The sequence below is a fragment of the Protopterus annectens genome, chromosome 3.part1 (genome assembly GCF_019279795.1).
Source record: "Protopterus annectens isolate FY-2018-M chromosome 3.part1, PAN1.0, whole genome shotgun sequence".
Classification (NCBI taxonomy): Eukaryota; Metazoa; Chordata; order Ceratodontiformes; family Protopteridae; genus Protopterus; species Protopterus annectens.
Window position 1 is genome coordinate 1,896,557,590 of NC_056732.1, and position 23,467 is coordinate 1,896,581,056.

Consider the following 23,467-nt stretch of genomic DNA (forward strand, 5'->3'; position numbering starts at 1 on the left):
TAACGGCTGTGGAACCTTTTATAATCTTCCATCTAGACAGGGTTTCTCCAAGGACAAACCCAACATTTATGCCTAAGGTAGTGTCCAGTGTGGGTCTCAACCAAACCATTCATTTGCCTACTTTTTTTTACCCAAGCCCGCAGAATAAAGGGGAGAGACTTCTGCATTCTTTGGACATACACAGACAGCTACGCTTCTGCTTGGACAAAACTAAAGCTTTCAGAAAGACTGAGCAACTTTTAGTGGCATATGCTGCAGGATCACAAGGAAAGTCCATCTCAAAGCAGACTATTTCAAAATGGATAGGACACTTTATTCGTTTCTGCTATTCACAACATGGTAAATCAGTGCCTAAGGGCATTAGACCACATTCTGCCAGTGCACCAGCCACCTCAGCAGCCTTGCTCAGAGGAGTTACCAACCAAGGATATTTTGGAGGCTGCAACTTGGACTTCAGTGCACACTTTTACTAAGCTCTACCACTTGCCTCTTTACTCTGAATCCAGAGCAGGCTTTGCCACTGCAGTCTTGCAGGGCCTTATACCCACTCCTAATTCTATTTAGGCCAAGCCGCCCAACCTCCGCTTTGGGATTCAACCCAAGTGTAATGACTGCAACAGTGAAACACGAACATAGTACAGTTGTGTACCACCATAAATGTAGATGTTCGAGTGTATTCACTGTTGCAGTCCAGGTTACCCACCCACCATCCCCCTTTCTTTGCTGGGACTCATCTGTACTTCTCTATCCTATACAACCTATGTGGTGTATTTGCTTGTAGATGAAGGTATTGTTTATTTTAGTGCATGTTTTTATTAGCATTGTTTTTTAGCCTACCCTTTTGGGGGCACCTGACATCTGGGGCAAGAAAAACTGAAGAAAATGGCATTGGCTGCATCTTTTATACCCCTGGCGCACTGACGTCAGGGAAGAGGCGACAGCAACCGACGCCGGACCAAGACTTTGGAATTCAGGCCGACTGCGGGTAGCCTGCCAGCAGGATAACCCAAGTGTAATGACTGCAACAGTGAATACACTCTAACATCTACATTTATGGTAGGTACACAACTGTACTTTATGTGGTACATAAACAAGCAGTGGGGGTACACATTTCTTACCACCTCTGCAGACTAGCCCATGGCATTGTGGAACACAGCCTTGAGCTACCAAGTGCACCTAGAAAAGTAAATACACTGGCAGATGGACTAAGCAGAAACCTCATGGACCCATGAGTGGAAACTGGAACCAAGGATTTTCAACATGTTGACAAGCAAATGGGGGAGCCCAGATATAGAACTGTTTGCCTTTCCCCAGAACTACCAATTGGACAAATTTTGCACAAGGACTCCCCACAAACAAGCCTGGAAAGTGGATGCTCTGTCCTTCAGCTGGAAAAAACTATCAGTCTATGCTTCTCCCTCTGCCTCTGCTCTCCAAAGTACTACTAAAAATCAAACAGGACAAACCATGGATGATTTTGATTACTCCAGACTGGCATGCCAACACTGGTACCCACTCCTGCGCAGTGTGTTATGGTTATCTACATGGCACCTGCCTCAGACTCCTTCCCTGCTGTCTCAATAGGAGAACCAGATTCTGCACCCCCAGCTTCTAACACCGAACCTTGCTGCCTGGCTAATTGCTTAATCTCTCCTTTACCATCCCTCATCAAACCTGTGATGGATATCATTTTGGAGGCAAGGGGGCCTAGTACTAGAAAATCCTATGCTGAAAAATGGAAAAGATTCGGTGCCGGGAACCAATCTCAACGGATGAGCACAGCAGCGCCCAAATTACCTCAGATTTTGCAATATTTAACTGAGATGCTTCACAAGGGCCTGTCTTTTTTCTTCCATTAGAATCCACGCCTCAGCCATTTCTGCTCAGTGTAACAGAGAACCTTCCTTCTCTCATCCACTGCTCAAGCAGTTCCTCCGAGGGGCCAAAAATTTGAGACCACCCAGGAGAGCTCCAACCCCAGCCTGGAACCTTGACTTTGTCTTGGAGAAATTCACTCTACCTCCTTTCGAGCCAGCTGCTACTGCAGACTTAAAATTTATTTTTTGGAAAACAGCTTTCCTTTTAGCAATCACTTCAGCTAGAAGGGTGTCTGAATTACAGGCCCTTATGGCAGTGGAGCCTTTTCATCATCTTTCATGCAGACAGGGTGTCCCTCAGAACCAATCCATCCTTCATGCCAAAGGTGGTATCCAGTGTGGCTCTTAATCAGTCCATTCATTTGCCAACCTTCTTTCCCAATCCACAGAATAAAGGAGAACGGATACTGCATTCCTTAGATGTGCACAGACAACTTATTATACTTGGACAGGACTAAACCTCAAAGGAAATCTGAACTGCTGCTGGTAGCATTTGCTGCAGGGGCAGAGGAGAAGGCTATTTCAAAGCAAACCATTTCTAAATGGATAAGCCATTGCATTCATTTCTGCTATAAGCACCATGGAAAACCTGTCCCCCAGGGGATCAGACCTCACTCCACCAGGGCTGCATCTACCTCTACAGCCTTTCTCAGACACGTACCTACCCAGGGACATCCCTGAAGCAACTACTTGGCGTTCTGTACATACTTTCACCAAGCATTATCATTTGCCAATTTTTTCTAAATCCAGAGCTAGCTTTGCCACTGCAGTCTTGCAGGGCCTTATAGCTGGCCCTAATGCTATCTAAATTCCTCCTCCCAACCATAGCTTTGGGAATCTACCCAAATGTAATGACTGCAACAGTGAAACGCGAAGAACATAGTACAGTTGTGTACACTTACCATAAATGTAGATGTTAGAGTGTATTCACTGTTGCAGTCCTGGTTAACCTCCCTCCAGCCCCCTAACTTCTTTTGGTTATACCTCTACTTTCCTTAAAAGCCTTTTTGGTATATTTGCTTTTTTGTTGGAGGTATATCCTTGTACTTTTATATTTACTTCCCATTAGGGGGGCACCTGACATCTGGGGCAAGAAAAACTGATGTAATGGCGTCGGCTGCATGTTTTATGCCCCTGATGTCCTGACATCATGGAAGAAGGGACAGCAACCAATGCACGACCCAAGACTTTGTTAATCAGGCCGAATGAGGGCTACCTGCAAGCAGATAACCCAAATGTAATGACTGCAACAGTGAATACACTCAAACATCTACATTTATGGCAAGTGTACACAACTGTACTTTTTCTGGTGTATTTGCTTTTTGTTGGAGGTGTAAACTAACATATAATTGCTTTCCTTTATGGGGGCACCTGACATATGGGGCAAGAAAAACTGATGTAATGGCGTCATCTGCATGGTTTATACCCCTGATGACCTGACGTCATGGAAGAAGAGACCGCATCAGACGCAGGAATCCAAGACTTGTATTCAGGCCGGCTGAGGGCTACCTATAGGCAGATAACCCAAATGTAATGACTGCAACAGTGAATACACTCGAACATCTGCATTTATGGTAAGTGTACAAAACTGTACTTTCCTGGGGTCTGTGGTGGCTCCCCCTTTGTGGAATAGGATATCCATCGCTGTGTGCCATTCATTGGCCACAAAGCCTGAGGTGAGGCTATGATTGAATATGGTGCTTAGGTGGGGTGCCAGTTCATTCTGTAGATCGTGTAGAACGCATCCTGGGATGTTGTCTGGTCCCATGGATGCTGTGTTCTTGGCTTTGGAGAGTGTGTTTTTTACCTGTGCAGCCATGATTATAGGAACTTTGTATTCTTTTGATGTAGAGATGGGCCTTTTAGGGGATGAGAGGGGGGTAAAGTTTGCACTGAACCTATCTGCCAGGATGTTGGCAATATCAGTTGATTCTGTATATTTAGTGCCTTTGTGCTGTAACTCAGAGCAGATCTGAGTGTTGCCATTGAGATTCTTGACATAGCTATAGAATGCTTTGTTGCTGTCTTTAGAATCAGTGGTGATTTTGTTTTCGTAACTAGCTTTGGAGGATTTTATGAGGGATCTCAGCTTCTTAATGAGACTGACCAGGGAGTTCCTCCAATCATGGTATTTTACTCTCTTTTTGGAGCAGTTTCTTTACTTTGTTGTAGAGTTTGTTTATGGCAGGGGACCACCAGGTTGGCTTCTTTTTTTTGGAGGATAGCATCTTGGTTCTGTTAGGGATAGCACGATCCTTGCACTCATTTAAGTGCTTATAAAGTGCATTTGCGTAGGATTCAGCAGGTCTTACCTCTGCTGTCCATCTGCATGGGTGTCATGAAGTTTGCCACTTTTGCCTTAAGAAGCTTGAAGTTGGCTTTGGGGATATTTTTTACGGAGGTTTCCCTAATGGGGGGTGGGGGCAGGAGCGCGATGTGGATGTCTAGTGTGATTAACTTGTGGTCGGATCTAACCAACGAGGAATTGACCCCTGGTGTGGGTGTGGATAAGTTGTTCCAAGGCGTTGGAATTTATGAATTCCAGAAAACATTGAGCAAAAGAGTTGGTACATGAGTAGTTTTCCCAGTTAATGGTGGGGTAGTTGAAATCGCCCATTATTAGGGTGTTAGGTGGTACCCTAATATTTTCCATTGTATCAAGAAATGAGGTGTGGGAATCCTGGGGCATGGTGGGGGATCTTTAGCAAGCTACAATTTGGATTACAGTCTTGCACAGAGTTAATTGCACTTGGATAATCTTGGATGCATTATGCTGAGCAGCTAGCCTGGAGGTGTGGATATCCTTAATGAATATGGACACGCCTCCGCCTTTATTTTTTCGGTCCAGGTAGGTGGCCGAAAGGTGTGGTATGAATTACAGCCTGGTAATGCAGGGGTACTCTCAGAAGCCTTGAACCAGGTCTCTGTCAGTGCACGGATGTCTATGTTCTCCATTTTAAGGAGTGCCTTGAGTGAATGCATTTTGAGGTTTAGACTTCTAGTGTTGAATAGCATTGCCCTTAGATTTTGCTTGCTTGTATCTGTTAAGGTGGTGAATTTGTCATTTGATCCTTGCCTAAAAAAGGTACTATAGGGGTGCAAGAGCCTTACCCAGTGTCCGGAATCCCAAGGGCGACAGGTGCAGGCCATCTCTTGCAAAGCATCGTGGTCTGTCGATCATGTCATCCCAGGCAGACAGATACTGGATCCCCTTAGAATGACACCAGAAGCTTAGCCAGTTGTTGAAGTCGCTCATTTTGTCTTTGTACTGTGGTATCTTTCTGGGTGATGGCAGGATGCTACTCGGGGCTAGGGTCATACTTGCCTGGGCTACAAGATCAGAGAGCTCCTCCATGTCTCTTTTCATGTAGTCCAGGGAGGTATGTCTCAGGTCATTCACACCAACATGAACAATTACAGAGTCATATTTGTATTTGTTGTGGAGTGACCTGAGTGCGTGCTGCAAAGAAGTCTATCAGGTTTAGGAGACATGATTTACCTTGTAATACGTTTTATGTAGGTGAGTCCAAAAGGGCTTTTAAAATAAGGCTATTAGAACATGTTTGTGATATATTAAATAAAAAGGAACAGAGTTCAGCGGCGCAACATTTTTTGGACGCATATGGTAGTTCTGTCCATGGTTTACAAGCCACAATTTTAGAAAAAGAGTTTTGGGGGGGGGGGGGTGCGTCAGCAAGAGTAAACTTTATAAAGAATCCGTGTATGTTTTAAAGTTTAATACTTTGTTTCCAAAGGGTATGAATGTTGATTTTAATTGGTATGTGTTACTTTAAATACTTTGTGTTTCATGGTATTAACTGATGACTTCATTATGTAATTGCATATTTAGTAGTATGTGTAAACCAAGTGTGTGATGTGAAGTAACTGTGTGTACTCCAAGAAGGCAGTGTATGCCGAGACGTCACAGAGGAATACATTTTATTCATTGGCTTCCTGGTCTTTGTTCTTTGTTGTATTTGCTATTGTTGCTTTGCTGCTGGTTTTGATTCTTTAGATGTATAGCTGATGTGTTTTATTTACATAGTCCAGTAATGAATTATTTTTTATTACCTCAAGAATTTTATTTGTTGTAGCATGCATCTCCGCTGTTGTAGTAGCTGTTGACATGCTATTGTCCATTTTCTCTTGGTATTTGCTTGCTTCTTCCTGTTTTAGATGGAATGAAACTTTTAGCATGTTTATAGACACTTAGATATGCATATTGGGGTTTACTATCACATACTAGAATCTGCTCCTTTCGAGTGTTAAGATGTCCGAATCACATGTTCGGAAATCTCAACACCAAACAAAAAAAATGTCGAAGGCAGCATTTTAATAAAGTCAAAATTTCAAAAATGTCGACTTTACTGAAATGCTACACTTCTACTCAACATTAGCAAAACACTTTTGCAGGGGGGCAAGCCCCCCACACTCCTCCTACTTGTATATACAAATGCCGAAATCCCACTACAGTGAGGGAAAAAGGGTACATTTCCCGATCCCCCTATAGTGCAATCTGCACCACAATGTCAAACCTTACAACTGGGAATGCTTGCTATTGTAAGGTTCGACATTGTGGCATTCGTCATTTCAGTTCTGCCGAATGCAGTTTCGCACAAATGTCAATCAATCGACAAAGTGATTGTCAGTCACATATTCGTTATTTTTTCCTTCAGGGAATTTTTGTTTTATTGATTCTTATTGTGTATTTAGAATGTTATTTTTTCCAGGGAACATTAGTCTGAAACCAATATTATAGGCGGTACTGGCCTTTTACTAGCATGTTGCAGTATTTTAGGCCCATGGAATATATGTATGCACATTGTCTAGTAAATCTGCAGTCTTCTTTTGTAGTGCTTCTTAAGGCAAATCTTGGTGGCAAGCCCCTTGTAGTATGTTGCAATTTGTGTTTGCTGGGTATTTTTTATCACAAAAAGGGTGTGTGGCACAGTGAAATGATGCCCCAACTGTCACCCAGATGACCTAGGCTCAGGGAGATGCCCAGGAACTGGAGGATCTGATAGGGGAGTGTGGGATTGAGCAGCCAATGCCAGCTTCCCAATCCTAGGGAAGGGAGAGAGAGCCCAGCCTGCTACAATGATGGCATCTGCAAGATAGAGGGGTGCACAGCATGCAGAGTATTGGCTGGGTAGAACATTTGGCTGCATTAAGCTAAGTCCAGATTGTGTTCTTGTGATTGTTCATGTTCACAGGGAAAGAAATGGCTATTACATTTGTAACCATGTATTTCAGCCACCAGCTGAGAGGTTAGGGTCAAAAACAGAAAAAAATTCTCATAGCTGCCTTGATGGCAGTTGCCAAGCCATGACTCGTTCTTATCTTGGAAATGGGGAACAGTTGAACATAGTCACGGTGGTGGTTAGATGCTTGGTAGGTGGTGGGGAACCGAAACTGCATGTGTTAAATCGTCTTTTTATAGTTGGGAATTTTTGCTGATAGCGTTGGAGTAAGAATGAAACATTTATGCTCTCTAAGGACCATCTGACTGCTTAAAGATATGTCTGAAAGATTCCCTGTCTATAGTTGAATCCTGTTTAACAATTGTCTACATCAGTGATCCTGCTTTTTGATCTTCGAGTGCCCTGATGCTACTGTTTCACAGAATTCTCTCATCAGAGACATTTTGAAATGATTCGATTGATTAATTGTGTTGTATATATTTTGTGGTTTATAGGGCAGTCCACATAAATGACCGAATCCAGCCCCTAGAAGATGAGAATGCTGAACTAGAGAAGCGGATAAACCAGATTAAGACTGCAAAGGAGATGCTTTATAGCAAGCTTGAGGTGAGAACGACCAGCAGAGTTGTAGTGTAAGATTAAAACATCCAGTAAGGCTGGTGAGAGGTGGAGATGTTTAATATGTCCTTTAGTATTAAGATTAATTGCATTAAAACTTTTGCTTTTTGTTGGGGAACCTGGATTGACCGTCTGTCAACATAAATCAGGTAATCAGAAGAGTATCTGTCTCTAAACTTGTTTGTTTGGTACAGATCTGTGGGTAATTGTATTCTGGACATGGTACATCTCCCAAGTGATTGACTAGAGTGCTCACTATTTTGAGCTGATTTGGTCTATTATTGCTTTGATTAGATTATTATTTGTGATTAAATTATCTGGTGAAGTAGGTACTTCGGTTACAATTTGGTGAATAATTGCATAATCTGCTATCCGGGTTGCTAGTTGGACCGATACATTAGGTATCGGTGGTACTTTGTAAACATTTCCAGCCTGCTAACATTGTCCCTTAATTCCATAGTATAGCACTTTATCCAGACACTGCATTTAATTTCTTTCTTTCTTTGAGAGAAAGCTTTAGTTGCGTGAAGAAAATGGTGTTAGATTGTCTGTGATATTTCATTTTTTGTGTCAATATTCATCATGAGTCAGTGCTGCATTATAATTCCTTAGGCAGGGAAATCGCTGCAGATAATGCATACCTTGTCCAATGTCTGGTGATTTTAAACCTTCCCAACATAGCGCTTATCCCCTCTGTCGTTAATGATGCCAGCCAGGCACATTTTTTTTTAAAAGGGCAGAGCTGATGCTCTCCATTTTATGTATCATGAATGGGTTTTCGGATCTTTCCTCAGATTCAAGCCAACCATTTCTACAGACATACGATCTCAGCTTAGACTCCTCCCTCTCCCATGATGCCTCATTCCTCCTCAAGCCCTCAGATCTTGTTTGCCTCCATTATGGTCCAGATGTGATTTTGAGCCTCTGCTTCACATTTAGTCTTTTTACAAATTTTAGCTGTTCTTTCTTCTGAAATTATTTTCTGCTTTCCTCTATTTTGTCTGTTTTACAGTTTAGTGTAGCTCTACCTCCCCTCCGGTTACTCTACCAGTAGTTTTTTTTGCTGGCATTAGGTCCTTCCCGCCCTTTGTCTCCTAGTTTTATTCCTTTCTCTATAGCTGTAAAAAAAAAAAAAAAAACAGCTTTCTATTTTTCAGTTTTTAGTTGATAGTGTTAGTGTGTGACTGGCTTCTGTGTGTGTGTGTGTGTGTGTGCATACACGCACATGTGTCTCTGTTTAGAATGTCAGACAAGCCAAAGAAACTGAGTGTAAAAGATGTCCCTATTGTGGACATAAGATTCCTCAGTCTGATGCTCACAAGAAGTGTGCTTATTGCTTGGGCCCAGGGCACTTGGATATGCCTTGCAATATTTGCTCTGCATTCAAACCCCTATTGCCCTGGCTGATGGGATGAATAAGCTCAACTTGAGAAAGCTTCTTACCTCCTCTGGAGTCCAGACTCCCACTCAGAAGAAGCGACCACCCTCTGCTTCCCCGGGATCATCCGCTTCTTCCTCTGAAAAGAGGAGGAAGCTTTTGGATCTGACTTCATTGAATCCTTCAGCTCTGCACCTCTCCCCGGATCTAACAGGCCCTTCAGGTCCAAGGGGGTCCGCGCCTGTCCAACCTTCTACCAGGTCGGATCCACTGACCTTGGGTCTGAGCAGCCTCTTGGAGCTGTCAGAGGTTATTAGGATCCATAGCTCCTTGTCTCCAGTACGGACTCCGTAGCACTCCGACCTGGAGCATAAGTCTTGGAGTCCTACTCTGCACCCGAGCAAATCACCTTACCTTGCTCGTACAGCCTGGCCAAGCGTATCACCGTTGCGGTTGACATATTTATCTTTGTCCTCCAGGTCCTGTCAGCTCTCACATTCGGAAATAGATCTGATAAGGAATTTCCTCAAAGCCCAGATCCAGCTGGGGATTTTGCCCTGTCTGACCCGAACTTGATCCATGAGAGCTCCTACCCGATACCTCAGTCTCCTCCTCCGATAATCTCTGCTTTGGAGTTGCAGGGCTTGGTGATCCCAAGTGGATTAATGGATTAATGTCAGATCATGGGATGTTCCTTTCTTAGGTTCATAGGCTCCATCAGAGTCAGACTGGCTCGTCTGTGATTTTATTGGAGCAGAGTGGGTCCCAGATCTGAGGGATCAATGCCTGGTCTTCGGAATTGGTGTCGACTCTGAATTTTGTCCATCTCGGAGCTGTTCCCTTCCTCTAGGGGCCTTGAACTTTGATAGCTCTGGTCCAGTGCTTTATGGTGATGTGAGGTCCGGAGTAACCTAGACTCTTTCTCCCTTGGGGACTTTGGCCTCTGTGGTGGGGGTAGGGGGGCAGGTTCCTCAGGCATCCTTTGCAATCCAGGTAATAGAGAGAGCTTTCTCTACTCCTCGAGAGACTGTCCCTCCTCCACCAGGCCCTTCCCAGTCCTCTGTGGATCGAAGCTTTGCTCCTATCCATCCAGTCCATGGTCTGCCCCTCCTGGAGAGCTTGTAGCCAACCCCTCAGCAAGGGGATCCCCTCTTTTCAGATTCCTCCCCCGAATACCCTGCTGAGAAGGTCCTTTGGAAGCATCAGTGCAAGAGGAAGTGCATCGACTGCCCCTTGGAGACTTTAACAGAGGACAACAACTTTGATGAAGGGGAAGACCCCCCCCCCCCCGATCTCCACCTAAGAATGTCTGTCTCCTTTGGAGATATCTTAGAAATCCTGGAACAAAAGGGTAGATGGTTGTCCCAACACCCTTCCTCGGAGGAGTCAGTATTCCTGGAGGCATTTGGGATGGGACTATCTACATCCTGGGTGACCACAGCAGACAAGCTTGTATACCTCATTGTCCCCCGGGCTTGGAAGGAGCCTGATACCATAGAACCATTCCCAAAGCGGGTGGATAAATATCTCTGCCCCCCTCAGGATCACCCCTACTGGAGTAAAGGTGTCCCAGTTGATGCCATTGTGGTGTCAGCAGCCACCAAGAAAGAGCTCGCTGAACAGAGCTCTAGTGTCCTCCCCCCAAACAGAAAGTCTTGGGCTTTGGACAGACATGGGAAGTGAGTGTATGCCTCAGCCACCTTTTCACTGAGAACATTAAACTACCTGGCACATTTCACTTTCACTCACCTCCAGGGAGACCTGATGAAGGAACTGTCCACATCTGTGGTGCAATTGCTGTTGGAGGAAACCTTCAAAAAGGTTTCCACACAGCTGATACCCTGACTTCTATTGCTTAACTCATTAATGAGGCTAATCTCCCACGCGGTGGAGGGAACCTCTCGAGCGGCTGGTTCAGGCATAGCCTCAGACAGCATACCTGGATGAGACTATGCAGGTTTGCGGACCCCTTCAAAGTGTCGTTCATTAATGCCCCCTTTGACAGCTCTTCGTTTGGACCATTGGTTAAGGAAACTCTAACCCACAGAGACAGGAGGGCAAGACTCTCTCTCTGCCATAGGGATCAAACCCAATGGACCTTTTCCAGGAACCAACAGAGTGGGAAGAGCATCTGGTTCCCCAGATTCAAGGGGGGCTTCCTTGAGTCGCAGGGCAAATTTTCTTATGAGGCAGAGGGAGAGGGTTTAATGGTAGACTTTGCCACTGGGCAAAGGGGGTCCACAGAACCAGAGCTTCAGGGGACAGTCTCTCTTAAAAGCCCTTTCAGTGCTCCTGAGGCGGTGTCTGACTGTCCTACTCTGGAGGCAGTCAGTAGCAGACTATCCTTGCACCTAGCAGCCTAAACAGACATAAACAATGCCAAGGTGTTAAACGTCATATATGGAGGCTACTATATTCACTTTTACCTTCCTTCTCCCCACACAGGGGAGAGTCTCCCAGCTGTGCCACCCAGACAGAGGAAGAATGCCCTTCTAGAAGTGCAAAAACTTCTAGACAAAAGAGTTAGCCAGCGGGTTCTAACTGAACAACAAGGATGCAGAACTTGCTGACTCTTCTTTTGGGGGCCAAAGAAGACTGGGGACATTTGACCCACCTTGGATCTAAGTAGTTTGAATCTGTTAGACACTCCAGGAGATAGCTATGCTTCTGGCTGGGGGCCAATCATTACCCGTTCAGAGCACTGCCCTTTGGTCTCACCACTGCCCCCGGGTGTTCAAGAATTGCATGGCAGTGTTTGCAGTGCATCTCCATCTGCAAGGATTCCAGGTGTTCCTCTGCCTGGAAAATTGGCTCCTAACGGTAGCCACAAGGCTTCAACTACTCAGGGCAACTCGGGTGAAGTTGCCCTTGTTTCGCTGTCTGGGGATCACAGTGAACATGGCAAAATCCAAGATGACCCCAGTTCAGGAGATCAAGTTCATCGGCACCCAGTTAAACATGGGAACTCAGGTGGCAGCTTTTCCCTTACAGAGGATGTAGTCTCTCATGCCGCAGGTACAATATTTACTAGACACATCATCTCCTTCAGCTCGTCTAGTTCTTATAGCCTTGGGTTCCATGTTGGCTGCCATTCTTCTGGTGCCTCTTGCCAGGTTTTTCATCAGAGTTCTCCAGTGGACTCTGGAGGTTCAGTGGTGTACCAGGCATCATCCTTTATCTACCCCGATCAAACTTGCACCAATTTGCAAATGCCACCTGTAATGGTGGATGTTCAGACTATCTTCATCTTGGCAGGCCCTTTGTCCTTCCCCCTCCTTTTGCCACAGTGACCAAGGACACTTCCCTATTGACATGGGAGCATTATAAGGGAAGGATGGTCCAAGGCACGTGGTCCCCTTTAGAGACCAGATTGCACATAAACGTCCTGGAGATGAGGGTGGTCTTCCTTACATTGCATGCCTTTCTTTCAGGACTACCTTCCTCTGGGGATGGTTGCAGTCTTGACGGACACCATTGCAGTGGTATGGTACATCAACAAGCAGGGGGAACCCGATCTTACCCGCTCTGTAGAGAACCCACAAGAGTCTGGGAATAGGCAATTGCTTCAAACCGCCTTCTCATTGCAACGTACATCCCGTAAGAATCTAACGTTCTGGCGGACAAGCTTAGCGTGTTCATTTTGAGTCCTTATGAGTGGTTCCCAAAGCAGTCGGTAGCGAACAAGATTTTCATAGGTTCATAGGCTCATAGATTAGTACTAAGCTAACTGCCCTTGTGAGCCATTTTAAGCCTAGCCAATTATCCCTTGTGAGACTCAAACCCTGAACCTTGTGGTTGTAAGGCAAACACCTTAACCATTAGGCCACCCTCCCAACCCGTTGGAGCCAGCCTTGCTGCAATCTGTTTGGGTCCCCCCTAAAGAACAAATGCAGCAGGTACTTCACTCTGATCCCCCCAGTGGGGGAGTCTTCCAGGGTTGCTCTAGTCCACAGTTGGCCCCCAGGTCTCCTGTAAGCTTACCCTCCAATTCCCCTGTTACCCCAAGTCCTACAGAAAGCCAGCAGGTTGAAGATCAATCTTTTCCTCATTGCCCATTGTTTGACTTGTCAGGTGGTTCCTCTTCCTGTGGTCTTGCAACAAATATCCTCCATGGGTACTGGATCCCAGACAGGATCTCATTTCACATCCGACAGAATGACAGACCCCCAAGTCTTTGATCCCTCAGATTAACTGCTTGGTTTCTCCACTTCCAGTAATTTTGTTGAAGTCCAGGCTTTCTTTACCTGTCCATGACATCATCCTTGCTTCTCAAAGGCCCTCCACCAAGAAGCTATATCGTAGCAAATTAGGTTTTCCATCTGAGCTTCACATAGGAATATAGACCCCTTTACAGCCTCAGTTTCTGATTTCCTTATCAGAAGGAATGGCAGAAAATTGTAGTCTAACAGCAGTTTATTCAAGTTGAACACGTGTTCTGTTTGTTTGTGACATTCAACTTGAATAAACTGCTGTTAGACTACAATTTTCTTCCATTCCTTCTGGTTGGTTTTCGTGGTCTGGTTCTTGGTTTTAGTGTTTGGTCAGATTTCCTTATGCTTTTGTTCTTTTTTCCATCAGAATGCTAGTTTTTCTGCTGTATAAATGCAACTTGCAGCTATCACCAATTTCCGTGTTGGGAAAGGAGTTGGCTTCCTTCTACCCTTTCTTCCAAACTGTGTTGGTCATTTTTAAAAGGGTTGTTTCACCTAAGACTTCCAATCGAGGATCCTTTCCCCCCCACCTTGAGATCTTGCTTTAGTTCAACAAGGCCTTACTGAGAAACATTTTGAACCTGCTAGTTCTTGTTAGCTGAAATACTTGTCATGGAAGTTTTTTTTGTGGCTATTACATCAGCCCGGAGAGCTAAAGAATTGCAGGCTCGGTCTCCACAACCACTGTCCATAACCTTTTTCAAGGATAGAGTTTCTCTCAGGAAGAATCCTTCTTTCATTCCAAAGGTCACTTCGGAAGTGAACTTGAATCAGACTGACTATTCATTTGCCTGTTTTTTTCCCCCAACTATTCCAGTAAGGATGAATGCAAGTTACATTCTTTGGATGTCCACAGACGGTTACGTTTCTATATTCATAGGACCAAGCCTCATAGAAAGTCACAATTTTTCATTGCCTTTTCACCTAACAGGTTGGGACAGGCTGTCTCTAAGATTACTTTACCAAAATGGATTATGGAATGTATTTCTACAGTTTATTCTTAGCAAGGCAAACAACTCCCCCGTCCAGTTAAAGCCCACTCTACCAGGTCATTGTCAACCTCTTCAGCCTTTTCTGCTAGAACTCCAGTTGATGAAATCTACACCACAGCTACTTGGTCCATGGCCCAAACTTTTACATCTCACTACAAGTTAAGATATTATTTCCAGAAAGAGAGCATCCTTTGTTTCTGCAGTGCTCAGGCATATCTTTCCTTGAGGACTTCCCACGGTTTGCGTAACTGAGAACTCTGTTTTTGTGATGCATAATGAAATGGACATCAGATTAGAAGTTATGTACTTACCATAATTTGGTATCAGTGTTGTCCGATTTCATTATTCATCAATTCCAACCCTCCTCCTCCTTCCTTGTATGGCTGAGAGCATCTAGAGGGTTACAGAACCCTCTGGTTCCTAGTTTGATCTCCAGTAGGTCTTTTGTTTCTATATATTACTATTTTCTATGGGATAACCATCTTGAGGAGGGGGCAGCAAAATCGATCTGAGGATCTGCGCTGGAATAAGGCATCATGAGAGAGGGAAGAGTTTGAGGCCCAGATCGTATGTATGCAGAAATGGCAGGCTTGGATCTGAGGATGGATCCAAAGACCCATTTGCGATGCATAATGAAATTGGATAACACAGATACTAAGTTATGGTAGGTACGTGACTTCTATTCACATCAGTGTCACTTATTTTTCAGTTCTTTTTTTATTACAAGAAGTGGTTGGTTGTAAGCCAGCCTGTTAGTTGGTGCCTTCCAGGAAATTTTCAGTGCAGTAAGTACCCAGCTGGAAAAAATAAAGGTATTAGACTGTTTTATCTAATGGTTGTATTTTAGACTGTGTGGATAGTAAATTTCTGGTGTCTGTGATTTCTCTGGAGACGATGACTCCCAAGGCAGTTATGTCTGTGGAAGACAAATTCCACCAAAAGACTGCTACATAGTGCCCCTTTTCTTTTGGGAAAATGGTGATTACTGCTGGTGGACTTAGCTGTTGGTGGCATCCGATTGTGCATGGACGTTTTACTGTTGAAGGTTGATGTTGGTATGAGTTTCTTCAGTGGAGTTTGATGAGCTTATGGACCTTAGTTCATCATTTTTTTAACAGTTGATTTAACATTTTAATTTGTGGCATATTGAAAGAAGTGGTGGTGTTTGTTTCAGCATTTGTTATAATTAACAGATGGATTATTTGTTACAGTGGTATTTCAGTCATATAAGTAGTAGTTTTATGTATTGTATTTGTATTTAATTCACTCTAGGTGGCCTGCTGTATTAATTTATTGAATTGCATTTCCGGTTGAGTTATTCTCTTTGCAGTGTACTCAAAAACGTAGTCTATAATCTTCATAATAAAGACGAAGTTGGCCAGAAATTTAAGACTTTTCTTCTGCAGAGAAAATTACTGGTACAATGGATGCTTGTTCCGCAGTGGAGGGGTGGATCCTCTGATATAAGAAAGCCATCCCTTATAAAGGAGAAAAGGTTTGAAAAAGCCTAAGAGGCTAACTGTTAAGGATTTTGCATGTCGACAGAGCATGACCTTTGTGACCCTATTAGTCTTGCTGATACTGGACCATGAGAGGCATTGGCTTATCTTACCCCGTTGCAGCAGCCTTCATGTAGGTGTTCTTACATGTCCTTACCCATTTGCAAGGCCAGGTGCTTGTTTCCAGGTGTCTGAGACCGGCAGCTGTCTTGTGCTAATTTGAACTGCACTGTCATATTGGTCTCCAGAGACATCCCAACTGTTTTGAAGCTAAAAACCTTAGAGGGCAAATATACCATTATTCTAATTGGTGTACTTTAAATTTGTTAACCAGAGAAGGGCACTGACTCAGCAGAACTATTTTCAGTCATGAGTGATGCAAGAAAACTACATGCTGTTTCTGTGCAAAGAGTGCTATGAGGATCAGATGCCTGACCTACTTGTGTTGGCACTGGCCTCTATTATCTTTGATTGATAGTTGCACTGGGTAGTATGTCACTGCCAGGCATAGTCTTGTTGACACTTAATCACGACAGCTGAACCTTTAAAGTTGGGGAGTGCCTCTTCGTAGAATTGAGAGCATCTGGGCTCATTGCTGTTACTGGTCTTTGAAATGGATGAGCAAGACCTGTGGGTTATCCACATATCTCTTCCTTTGGTATGGCATTCATGATGAAGAGCAATCTTGTAAATCTGATTAATAATCACGTCAGATGGATCTCCAAGAAGCTGTCAGTCTTGTATCATGTATTGTATCTTGTAATAAGTGGTTCCTGAAGATTGCACTTGTCAGTTGCTTATTGTTTCCAGTTTTTCATGCTGTCAGATGCCTTCAGATCACAGCCTCGTTAGAGCTTGACATTTGGCCTATGACTCCAAAGAAACTAGACAGATTGTATAAGGTAGAAAATTCCTATACTTTTATTAGACCCTGTTTTCATGATTTCTGCCAGGAGAGGACATCAACATTGACTCCAAGACGCATTACATTTCTTAACAGTCAGGGGAGTAAAGTCTTCAGTAAGTTTAAGAGTGTACATTTCTGCCATCTTGGCCTTCAGAGCAATAAGTTGCCAGACTTCCATTATAAAATGTTATTCGTCTCTGGGGAAGGAACAGGGATTGCTTCCTTGCCTGCCTGAACTAGGATTCCTTTACTCACTGTGATGTCACTGACTTGAGTCAGTCTGCTTCAGTGGGCTTTCCTGAAAAAAAGCAGACAGTTAAACATTTATCTTCTGTCCCTGTTAAGTTGGATAAGAAAGAATTAGGCTTTACTCAAGGCCTTGTTCAAGCTTTTAACCCTTGATATGCTGGTTGTATTGGAAAGCAAAACTAAATTCTTCATTTTCTGAAGACTCCCAGTGTAATGAATAGGGAGTAGAATTAGAGGGAACAAATTCAGATGTCCTTCAAGGATGCATCTGCAGTCCTTACAAATGGGTTGTCCTGTCGTCAGGCAGCCCTTCGGTCGGCCGGATTCCAAAGTCTGGGTCTGGCCTCGGCTGGTGTCGCACTTCACCCGACGTCATAGCTGCAGTTATTCGGGTATAAAGGCATCAGCCGACGCCATTTTCCTCAGTCTTTCTTGCCGCGTGGCGCCCGAAGCAGAAGCTGTTCGCAAGTGCCGGTCGGTCAGAGCCAGGATTTCTCAGACTCTAGGAAGAGGCTTAGAACCTTTCTGCATTAACCACAACATAGGCCTTTAGCCATTCCTCCAGTTCTCTCTGATGTAGATGATGCATTTAATGATGCTTGTACTGCTCTTGATTCACTTCCACCGGCCCCTGCTAAGCCCGATAGGTACTACAGGGTTCCGGATACTCATCACCATTTGTATAAAGCTCCTTTTGCAGATCCAGAGACTATCTCCCAGGGTCCTAAGGCTGTAGCAGCTACCTCTGCCAAAAACCCCCTCCCGTCTAAAAGGGAATCCAGGTCCTTAGAGAGATGGGGTAAAAAAGTTTACACTTCTGCAACTCTTTCAGCTAGAGCATTGAACTGTCAATTCCACATGATCCAGTATCAAGAATTTATGCTAGACCAGTTAACCAAAAAGTTGTCCTCAGATGAACCATTAGACAAAAAATCTGTTCAGGAAATGGTACATAACATTCAGCAGGTCAGTAACCATTCCTTAAAATGCGGCTATGATGCACTGGAAGCTTCCTTCAGATCAGCCATGACTGGCACAGTTATCAGAAGGCATGCATGGTTAAAAGAGCAGGCCTTACCAGACCATGTGAAATCCAAATTACTAGATGCTCCCATGGACAAGATCAATTTGTTTGGCTCTCCTGCACAACAGGTGCTCAAGAAGATGGAAGAGAAGGCAAAATCTGTCCAAACAGTGAAAGATTTCTTACAGGTCCAACCTCCAAGGTTTAGCAGGAATTGGCCCTCCAAGAATTGGTCCTTTCCCGACTCCTCCAGAGCCCAGAGAGGCAGGAATAGGCGTTCAAGAGGCCGAAGTCAATCCAGAGGTGCCTACAGGGACGCCAGTGGCAGGGTAACAACCAGCGAGGTGCAGCCACGGACACAGCCACCACCACTACTACAGGACAATCACAGTGACTTGGTTCTAGCACCGCCTACCAGGGAACAACTAAAAGCACCCTTGGGCGGGAAGCTAGATTTATTTTCAGTAAACTGGCATTACATCACAAGAGACAAGTGGATTTTGCAGACAATAGACCAAGGTAACAGGTTTCACTTCCATACTGTACCAGGGAAGAGAGGAATGCCAAACCTACCTCCAAATCAAAAGGCAGAAGCTCTAAAACAAATATCTCAATTATTAAAAATGAGAGCTGTGGAAAAGGTACCATCTATGGAGCAAGGACAGGGATTTTACTCCAGACTCTTCCTGGTACCAAGAAAAGAAAGCAAATGGAGACCTATTCTCGACCTGTCCGCTTTAAACACATTCCTCATTGTTCCAAAATTCAAAATGCTGACCCTACAGCAGCTTCTTCCCATGCTGGGCAAGGAGTCTTGGCTGGTAACTCTAGATCTCAAGGAGGCATACCTGCACGTCCCCATATGATCAAATTGCAGAAGATACCTCAGATTTCTTGCAGGATCAGAGCATTATCAATTCTCAGCATTGCCCTTTGGCTTATCTACTGCGCCCAGAGTGTTCACGAAATGCCTGGCATCAGTAATTGCTCATTGCAGGCTCCAGGGAATCCAAATCTACCCTTACCTGGACGACTGCCTGATACAAGCGGACAACAAAATCAAGTTAGCAGAAGACTTGAAAAGGGTCGTTTACCTACTACAAGCCCTGGGATACACAGTCAATATAAACAAGTCAAGGCTGATGCCATCCCAAAGGATAACCTTCTTGGGTGCAGAGCTGGACACATCGAAGCAAATGGCATTCATAACAGTAGGAAAAACAGGAGCAACTCCCTCTATACTTCTTGGCATTAACAAAGCAGAACCATCTAACAGCAAGAAAAGTCCTGCAAGCCTTGGGTTTCATGGCATCCTGCATAATATTGGTTCCACATGCCAGACTGCATATGAGAAAGTTACAGTGGTACCTAAGGAATTTATGGTCTCAGCACAAGCACAGCCTAGAAACCCAAATTCCAATAATTCCATGCCTGAAGCAAGAATTCCAATGGTGGGCTCAGGCCTGTCAATCAAACAAAGGATTGCCCTTCCACAACACTCAACCAAGCCAAACCATTACCACGGATGCCTCAGACCTCGGTTGGGGGGCCCACATGCTAGACAAGTGCATACAAGGCTTATGGACTCAAGACCAGCTGCACCTACACATAAATCAAAAGGAAATGCTGGCAGTAAAACTGGCAATTCAGACATTCAGACCATTTCTTCGACAAGGTCAACTGTTGATAAGGACAGACAACACCACAGTTATGTGGTACATCAACAAACAGGGAGGCACACATTCGTACCCTCTATGCCGGATGGCAATGGATCTCTGGAATGTGGCCCTGAGTTACAACGTTCAGTTACAAGCAATTCTTGTACCAGGAAAAGAAAACATTCTAGCAGACGTACTAAGCAGGACTACCACGGATGCCCACGAATGGATGCTGCATCTGGACATCTTCAAAACCATTACAAGAAAATGGGGACTCCCACAAATAGACTTATTTGCATCCCCACACAATCACCAACTAAAGAAATTCTGCACAAGGATGTACCACCCACTTGCTTGGAAGGTGGACTCCCTATCTTGCAGTTGGAAAAACCTGACAGCATATGCATTCCCACCACTTCCTTTGATGCACAAGGTGCTATTGAAGATCAAGGAGGACCATCCAAGGATCATCCTGATAGCTCCAGACTGGCCAAGACAACATTGGTACCCATTACTGAGGAGCATGTCTCGGGAACAAATATGGCACCTACCCCTTGTTCCCTTGCTGTTAACACAGAACAACTACAACACCCTGCATCCAAACCTAAAAACACTGCAGCTAACTGCCTGGAACATTGCATAAGAACAAATAACCCAAATTTATCCCAAAGGGTAAAAGACATTATCTTGGAGGCTCGCAGACCCTCAACAAGAAAAAAATATTCAGCAAAATGGAAAAGATATTTTATTTGGAGTACTGCAAAAGGAGAAAATGTGTCACTGGTAAACATAGCCAACATCCTGGAATACTTGGCAGAGCTCTTCCACAAAGGCCTGTCCTAGTCTTCCATCAAGATTCATGCATCAGCTATTTCAGCAGAATACGACTTGGATCCTCCAGTCTTCTCACATCCTCTGCTCAGGCAGTTTGTGAGAGGAATTAAAAATGTAAAACCGCCTAGGAAGCCACCATTACCAGCATTGGACTTGAACTTTGTGCTAGAAAATTTGACACTTCCTCCTTTCGAACCAGCAGCAACAGCAGAATTACAATACTTATCATGGAAAACTGCTTTCCTGTTGGCAATCACTTCAGCAAGAAGTGTATCTGAGCTACAGGCACTAATGGCAGTACAGCCCTTCCTGATCTTCCACCAAGATAGAGTATCCATGAGAACTAATCCTACTTTTATGCCTAAGGTGGTCTCCAGAGTATCTTTGAATCAGGCTATCCACCTACCTACATTCTTCCCAACCCTCAGAACAGGGAGAAAGGCTGTTGCATACCTTGGATGTGCATAGACAATTACGCTACTACCTGGACAGGACCAAGGGCAATAGAAAACTGACCAGCTACTGGTAGCATATGCAACAGGAATGGAAGGAAAAGCAATTTCAAAACAGACAATCTCTAAGTGGATAGGAAATTGCATTAGATTTTGTTACTCCTACCATGGAAAGAAAACTCCAGAAAACATCAGGCCTCACTCTACAAGGGCTACAGCCACTACCACAGCTTTTCTACGAGGAGTGGCTACCAACGACATTTTAGAGGCTGCTACTTGGAGCTCCGTGCATACATTTGCCAAGCATTATAATTTACCTTTATACTCCAGATCCCGAGCAGGTTTTGCCACTGCTGTTTTGCAAGGGATCTTAACTACACCATAATTTTATTTTTCCTCCTCCCCCAGTTTTGCTATGGTATTCTACCCATTTGTAAGGACTGCAAATACATCCTTGAAGGACATAGTACAGTTTTGTACCTACCATAAATGTAGATGTCCGATAGGAATGCATCTGCAGTCAGGATTACCCACCCTCCTTCCCCTCTGTGGTACTCCTAGGGTATTTGCCCATCTTGTAGCTAGCTGGGGGAATCTATTATGGTGTATTTGTTTGTATATATGTACATACATGCCTATTTTTTGTTTGCTCTCTACTATTTGGAATCATTTGCATTTATCCAAATTTAGCCTTCCTAGAGGGCACCTGGCATCTGGGGCAAGAAACACTGAGGAAAATGGCGTTGGCTGATGCCTTTATACCCGAATAACTGCAGCTATGACGTCGGGTGAAGTGCGACACCAGCCGAGGCCAGACCCAGACTTTGGAATCCGGCCGACCGAAGGGCTGCCTGATGACAGGACAACCCATTTGTAAGGACTGCAGATGCATTCCTATCGGACATCTACATTTATGGTAGGTACAAAACTGTACTTTTCTTGTTGTCGGTTCTGTGCCAGGTTTAATTCTCGTACTATCAAACGCAGGTACGACTGGGCTCTGAATTATTTTGCCAGATGCTTCAATTACAGAATGTCGTCGGACACTACCGGAATTCAAAAGAAGCGCAAAGACAAGGACAGGCCTCCGAGGTCCAAACAGGACTCGTTGCAGCTGGAGCCTGCGTCCGGTTCGGCTGTCGTCAGTGAGGCGCTTTTGCAGCCCCTGTCGTCCGCTACTTCTGAACCGATGGCCGATACGGACTCCCATGGGGAGCCATCAAGGCCTTCTATTTTATCTGCTGCAGGACCTTTGGACGTCGCTCCCTCGGATGGGTCCGGAACCGCTGTGCAGGTACCGGCTTCTGAGGGGGTATTCAGGCCTACTCACATCACTATTTCAAAGGCAAAGTCAAAGACTCCTGTTAAGTCTAAAGCTCCTGCTCAAGCTACTTCTGAATCTACTCCCAGGACACAGAAGCAATTGTTAAGGATGGCTGAAGATTTGCTTTCTATGATTAGGGGTTCTCCCCCCCCGAGAAAAGGCCTCGACAGGATGTTCCTATGGATTCCTCTGACCAGGCTTCTATTTCTTCTGTCTCTTCCTCTGATCAGGAATATTCTTTTCCTCCTTATGAGGATTCTGATGCTGAGGACTCCTTGCCCTCTGCCTCTCCGCCTGAAGATTTTTCTTTTGGGGAAACCTTACACGAGATGAGGGAACATTTTCATTGGGAAGGTCAGGATTATTCTGCTTCAAAGAAGAGGCTTAGAGAATTCCTTCTTCTTCCTCAACATAGGCCTTTGGCTATCCCTCCTGTTCTTGACATTGTGGATGATGCTTTTTCCGAGGCTAATTTGAATCCTGATTCCATGCCTCCTGCTCCCTCTAAGCCTGATAGGGTTTATAGGGTTCCTGAGTCTCATTTGTTTTTATTTAAGAATCCTTCTGCAGATCCTGAAACTATTTCTCAGGGTTCTAAGGCTGCTAAAGTTGCTACTTCTAAGAATCCTATTCCCTCTGAGACAGGTGGGGCAAAAAGGTATATACTTCTGCTACCCTTTCTGTTAGGGCTTTAAATTGCCAATTTCATATGTTTAAGTATCAGCAATTTCTTTTGTCTGTTTTAAAGCAAAAGCTTGCTTCCCTTCCTGCATGTGCAGAAGATAAGGAACTACAGGATGTATTGCATGCAACTGAACAACTGAACAAACATAGCTTGCATTGTGGTTTTGATGCTTTGGATGCTTCTTGCAGGGCCGCAGCCTCTGGTACTGTTATCAGGAGACATGCTTGGCTTCGTGAGCAAAGTTTACCTGAACAGGTTAAGGCTAAATTATTAGATGCCCCTGTTCAGCATGATGTTCTTTTTGGATCTAGGGCTGAGGAAGTTATTAAAAAGATGGAAGAAAAGGCAAAATCTATGCAAACTGTGAAAGATTTCTTGCAAGTTCAGCCTCCTAGATTTTCCAGGAATTGGCCCTCCAAAAATTGGTCCTTTCCCACATCTGACAGGCCTCAGAGGGGAAGATATAGACGCTCCAGAGGTCGTGGCCAAGCTCAGGCCTCCTACAGATCGAGACAATGGACTGCTTCTTCACCTAGAAGGGGAGTAGACAGATCCCAA

General features: G+C 44.5%; 1 protein-coding gene across 2 annotated transcripts in view; it reads left to right on the forward strand.

The window, feature by feature from the left end:
• The window catches only part of LOC122798813, a 2,048,867-nt gene that overhangs the window by 551,331 nt on the left and 1,474,069 nt on the right, over positions 1 to 23,467 (forward strand). For both annotated transcript variants that reach the window (XM_044067935.1, XM_044067936.1), the window contains exon 7: positions 7,573 to 7,684. In XM_044067935.1, coding sequence (XP_043923870.1) covers positions 7,573 to 7,684 — 112 coding nt within the window. The remainder of the gene's footprint in view (positions 1 to 7,572; positions 7,685 to 23,467) is intronic.